The 6,132-nt window shown below is 35.7% G+C and overlaps 1 protein-coding gene across 2 annotated transcripts in view; it reads left to right on the forward strand.

Annotated features, from left to right (window-relative positions):
* Positions 1–450: 450 nt before the first annotated feature.
* The window catches only part of LOC125038887 (DNA repair protein XRCC1-like), a 26,703-nt gene continuing 21,021 nt past the window's right edge, over positions 451–6,132 (forward strand). The window contains exons 1-4 of one of the 2 annotated variants that reach the window (XM_047632519.1): positions 451–535; positions 2,422–2,613; positions 2,816–3,022; positions 5,591–5,732. In XM_047632519.1, the coding sequence (XP_047488475.1) occupies positions 485–535; positions 2,422–2,613; positions 2,816–3,022; positions 5,591–5,732 (592 nt within the window). In that variant the 5' untranslated portion in view covers positions 451–484. The remainder of the gene's footprint in view (positions 536–2,421; positions 2,614–2,815; positions 3,023–5,590; positions 5,733–6,132) is intronic. The other variant, XM_047632520.1, reaches the window with a different exon arrangement.

Here is a 6,132-nt window from a genome sequence, read left to right on the forward strand (position 1 = left end):
TATATATACATATCTGCATTTACTGTGTGTATATATATATATACATATATAAATATTTACACACACACACACACACACGCACGCACACTCACGCACACACACACACACACGCACGCACACTCACGCACACACACACACACACACACATATATGCATATATATATATATATATATATATTTATATATATATACACACACACATAAATTCATGTACACACACTCACACACACACAAACACACACACACACACACACACACACACACACACACACACACACACACATATACACACACACACACACACACACACACACACACACACATATATATATATATATATATATATATATATATATATATATACATATATATATTCTAATATGTTTCCTCTTGTATCCCCTCCATGGCGCCGAAAAAAAACTTATGGCCCGTAACCCCCCCGGCGCAACCAAAACAAAACCTTGCCTCGAAGTCAGGTGGCGAAATGCCCACTATCAAGTTTTCCGAGGTTTTGTCCTTCACCAGCGAGGATCCCGTAAGTTTTTCTTGGTTGGGGAAAAATGGATTGTAGAAGCATGCAATGTGCTACGAAAGCATGTAGATAGAACAAATTAATAATATATCACAGAAGCCTAGAGGTGGATCTTGACGAGAATGAGCATGTGGACTGGCAGATGGTTGCCACATTCCACCCTGATAAATGCCAAGATATTCGGAAACAGCGAAGCATGGGACCTTAGTTACAGTTTCAGAGAACTAAATTTCTCAAATCTCATTTCTGGAAAAGTAAACAAGACAAATTCATTGGTATTTACTCCTAGAGTGATACACACACACACGCCTGACCTGACTCTCAAAACCAGGGTATCATGCAAACCCAAAATCCAAACCAGGCTTTTCCCACCTATTTATTCCCTAGACAGGGGGCAAACATCCCTGTGACCCCCTTTTTATTAGCACTTCATTCCAACTCTCAGGAAATGCGACACTAAGAACTCTGGATATGTGAGTCTTTGAGTGGTGATATGCAGCGGTTATTTTTGTTATTTTGCAGTTAATATGAGGCTGTTTTAGATGTATGTGTTGCTTATGACTCTATTTTATATGCTCTATAAGATGTCAGTGTCTATTTCCCTCTATCTCTGTATTAAGCAAGATCATTTAGATTGTTATTTACAATTATAGTATGACCAATCCTCAAGTATTCTAACCAAGTACGGTCACCATTGAAAATTAACTAAACTGTTTTGGAAAATGTTCAACACAGGGCTATATGGTGCCTGGGCTGCAAGATGTATCATACGAACAGCGGTTGAGAGAGTTAGAATTGCCACTCTTGCCTATTGAATGGCAAGATGAGATATGATAGTAATGTTTTAAATCATTAAAGGTTACTATCAAGAGGAATTAAGCCAATATGTTTAAAAGAAGTGAAGATGCAATAACAAGGGGACACGACTACAAGCTTTTCCAGAAACATTCTTGACTTGTAGTTTGTCAAAGTTCTTTTCTCTTCACGTGAATGGTCTGCAGCCAGAAGTTGTAAAGGCAAACTCCATCAACACCTTCAAGCAGAGATTGGATATAATTACACTGCTATCCTTCCAACCTCATGAACTCAGCAATAAATAAAAAACAAGAACTGGAAGGATATTGAAGCCTCAGTCAGGAGTCAGTTATGTATAACTATGTATGTATGCTGATTATGGCTTAAAGAAGTTGATTGCTGATGACCCATTAACCCATCACCACTGGTTAACAGAAATCCCTGAGTGCGATAAACTCTGGGGATTTCTCAGTTACTCCTTTCAGTTAAAGATATGGAACATTGTATTTGTCTCAGTTTAACTTTACAGTTTTGTTGAACTCATGAAATGAGGAACTGAGATACCCACACACGTTCAGTTTTAACTGACAGTTATAACTGTCAGTTAAAACTGCATGTGTGTGGCCGGCCTAAGACAAATTTTCACGTATAACATATGTGTTGCATTTTACAAAGTGAGAAAATATTTAGTATCATGAATAATATAACTCATAATGGCAGTACTGTATGATCACTTTGGTTTCCGCAATGTTGGCATTCCAGTAAAAGGCAGTAAACCTCTTCCATGTTTTTTTGGTAAGTTAGAGCACTGACTATTGTAGATTCATATTTGATGATAGACCTTTCTGGGAGGTCCAAGGAGCTTTGTAATGCAAAGGGCAAAATTTCTTAGATATTGTTTGAATTATCAGTATTATGTACTATTTACTTTATTTTTTTAGTTCCCTAAAGCCTAAGTATTCTTGCCACCTGCTGTGTTTCTGCAGTTGAAAAAAAATAAATCTCCTAGAGGCTAAATAAGATTTTTTTTTTTCCCCCTACAAAATAATGACTTCACTGAAACATGCAAGATTTACCCATGTGGTTATCCGCAGAATCACCCCGCAGATAACCTCCTGAGGCAGGAAACACATCGGAAATGGAAGTGCGCAGCAGGATTATCAGAGAAACAAGCATCAGTCACCTTGAAGTTGGAGCGGCTTACGTCCATTCGTTCCATTGACCTCGGCAATGCTGGGTCAGCATTTGTGGAGGTTCTGGCAGCACGGGAAGATGCCAACTTTAAGGTACACTTGTTGGCAGGAAGGACTTGCTAATGATATTTCCTTTTTCTAGTGCTTGTAGTCTTAAATGCAACAGTAGTTATGAAGATTATTGCCTTTATAACTATTGGCCTTTCCAGAGACATCATTTTCATTAGTGCTGTTATTATGGTCATTATTAATATGGTCAATATTGCTTATAATCCTAATACAACTGCTCCTGCAGGTCCTCCTTGTGGCCTCCTCGTTCATGACCCCGATAGAGTCCAGAAATGCATCAGATCTCCACAGAGTGCGCATGTTTGGGCCTGACAAACTGAACAAAGACGTGGCCAGTGAGAAGTGGGACCGCATCAAGGTGGTGTGCACGCAGCCTTTCAACAAGAACCTGCAGTATGGGCTCTCCTTTGTCACAGTTTCATCTGCTGGCGAGGTAGGGGAACCGGTTGTTTTGCCTTTCCTCGGAATGTATTAAGCATCCTTGTAGTTTTGTCATTTCATCTGCTTTTATAATTCCTTAGGGTATATTTCCTTAGGGTCTTTTTGATGTTACTGTTACTTTTAATTTTAATTTTAACTTTATTGTTGCAGCTAATTAATTATTATAATATCAGTGTTGATATTATTATCTTTATCTTTATCATTATCATTATCATTATCATTATCATCATCATCATCATCATCATCATCATCATCATCATCATCATCATCATCATCATCATCATCATCATCATCATCATCATCATTATCATTATCATTATCATCATCATCATCATCATCATCATCATCATCATCATCATCATCATCATCATCATCATCATCATCATCATCAATCATCATCATCATCATCATCATCATCATCATCATCATGTTATTATTATGATTATCATTATTATTTTTGTTATTGCTATTGTTTTTGTTATTTTTGTTATTGTCATAATTATTATTTATAATAATAATGATGTTGATGATGATGATGATGGTGGTGATGATGATGATGATGATGATGATGATGATGATGATGATGATGATGATACATAATAACAATGTACTTGTATATACTTCTCAAGACCAATTGCAGTGTCTCTATTGTGTCTTCCAAATAAAATAATCCTGATATCCCCTTGTACTTAGATGTGGAGCCTGTTTATGTAGCACTTTGGATGAAATGTGTCATACGTCACTGTTAGTCTCGTACTTGTATTAACTAGTTCTGGAATATTATCTTTCCTGTCGTGTAGAAATGAGGTGCAGCTACTAATGTCTTGTGCATCCGAAGTAATAATAATAATAATAATAGTAATAATAATGATAATGATAATGATAATGATAATGATAATGATAATAATCATTCTCTTGCAGTCAGGGGATGAAAGTATACATAGAAATACAGATGAAGAGACAAACTATATATTCATAAACACATTTAAACAACAAGCAACACAGTAAACTAACAATCTATAGGAAATATAACAACAAAAGAAGTAAAAGTGTTACCCTAACTGTATTTACAATTGCTCCCAAGTAACTTCATCTATAGTTCTTTTCTCATTCATTGTTTATAGTCTGATATGAATCCCTTTGTATCTGTCCTGCTTTGTATCATTGTGTGACTGTAGTACGCCTATGCATTGTTTATAGTCGGATATGTATCCCTTTGTATCTGTCCTGCTTTGAATCATTGTGTGACTGTAGTACACCTATGCATTGTTTATAGTCGGATATGTATCCCTTTGTATCTGTCCTGCTTTGAATCATTGTGTGACTGTAGTACACCTATGCATTGTTTATAGTCGGATATGTATCCCTTTGTATCTGTCCTGCTTTGAATCATTGTGTGACTGTAGTACACCTATGCATTGTTTATAGTCGGATATGAATCCCTTTGTATCTGTCCTGCTTTGTATCATTGTGTGACTGTAGTACACCTATGCATTGTTTATAGTCGGATATGTATCCCTTTGTATCTGTCCTGCTTTGTATCATTGTGTGACTGTAGTACACCTATGCATTGCTTATAGTCGGATATGTATCCCTTTGTATCTGTCCTGCTTTGTATCATTGTGTGACTGTAGTACACCTATGCATTTCAAGGTTTTTATGATCACTTAAAGCTTTTCAGTAAACAGGTTGTGTGGGAGTTTAGTACAGTCAGACTTACAACCCTGTGCACTTCCTGGGGCCAGTGGTTTGATATTGTTATACATTACTATTTTTCATTATTGATATTTTATTGTTATTTTGATATAATACATGTTATTTGTTATTATTGATATTATGATTGTCCTTTTTTTGGCAGTCCTTAATACTGTTATTATGATGATAATGATGACTTATTATTATTGATGTTGCTATTATTACATTATTGTTATTATTATTATTATTATTATTATTATTATTATTATTATTATCATTATCATTATCATTAGCATTAGCATTAGCATTAGCATTAGCATTAGCATTAGCATTAGCATTAGCATTAGCATTAGCATTAGCATTAGCATTAGCATTAGCATTAGCATTAGCATTATCATTATCATCATCATCATTATTTTTATTTTTATTTTTATTATTTTTTTTATTATTATTACTATTACTGTTACTACTATTATTATTATTATTATTATTATTGTTATTATTATTATTATTATTATTATTATTATTTTTGTTATTATTGTTATTGTTATTGTTATTGTTATTGTTATTGTTATCATTATTATTATTATTATTGTTGTTGTTGTTTCTGTTATTATTTGTTATTCTTGTTCTTGTTATTCTTATTTATTATCATAATTGGAAGTATATTATCATTGTTATTAATATTTTTGATATTCCTTTTTTTTTCTTATTTCTTTACTCTTCTTTTTTTTTTATCATTTTACACCTATTTCCATTTTCTAAACATTAAAAGCTAGATTACTGTATATATAAAATCTGTTTGTTTATTTTCAGTTATTTAAACAAAAATCTATTTTCGCCCTTTTCTCGGCACGTCTCCCAGCAGGAGGCAGCCCCCACAACTCCAAAGGCAGTTAAGCTTGGGAGTTTTACCCTAAAGGAGGAAGATGAGTCTGACCCCATATCCATTGGGTCCGTCTTCGCACGCAGAAGGGAGAAGGAGGCTTCATCCTCCCCTCTCTCAGGTGTGTTTTCTCTGCCTCATCCTTCTTTTGCGTGTGCTCCCCCCTCCCTCTCCCTTCTCTTTGAGTGTGTTACCTCTTCCCTCTCCATCTCTTTCAGGTGTTGTTTCTCCCTCCTCTTCCCTCTCTTAGTTGTATTTTCCCTCCCTGCTCCTCCTCTGTCTTGGTTGTGTTTTCCCTCCTCTCTCACCCTTTCTTTGGTTTGTTTTTCTTCCTTTTCTCTCTTCTGTGTTGCTCCCCTCCCCCCCATTCCCCTTTCTCATTTGTTTTTGCATCCCTGTTGTCAGTCTCGTATGCCAGTCTCCCCCTCTCTCTCTTCTCTCAGGTGGTTTCCCCTCTCCTCTCCCCTTTCTCAGATATTTCCCCTCTCCCTCCCATTCCCCTTCCTGAAGTGGGCTTCCCT

The sequence above is a fragment of the Penaeus chinensis genome, chromosome 26 (assembly GCF_019202785.1).
Source record: "Penaeus chinensis breed Huanghai No. 1 chromosome 26, ASM1920278v2, whole genome shotgun sequence".
In the NCBI taxonomy this organism is placed as follows: domain Eukaryota; kingdom Metazoa; phylum Arthropoda; class Malacostraca; order Decapoda; family Penaeidae; genus Penaeus; species Penaeus chinensis.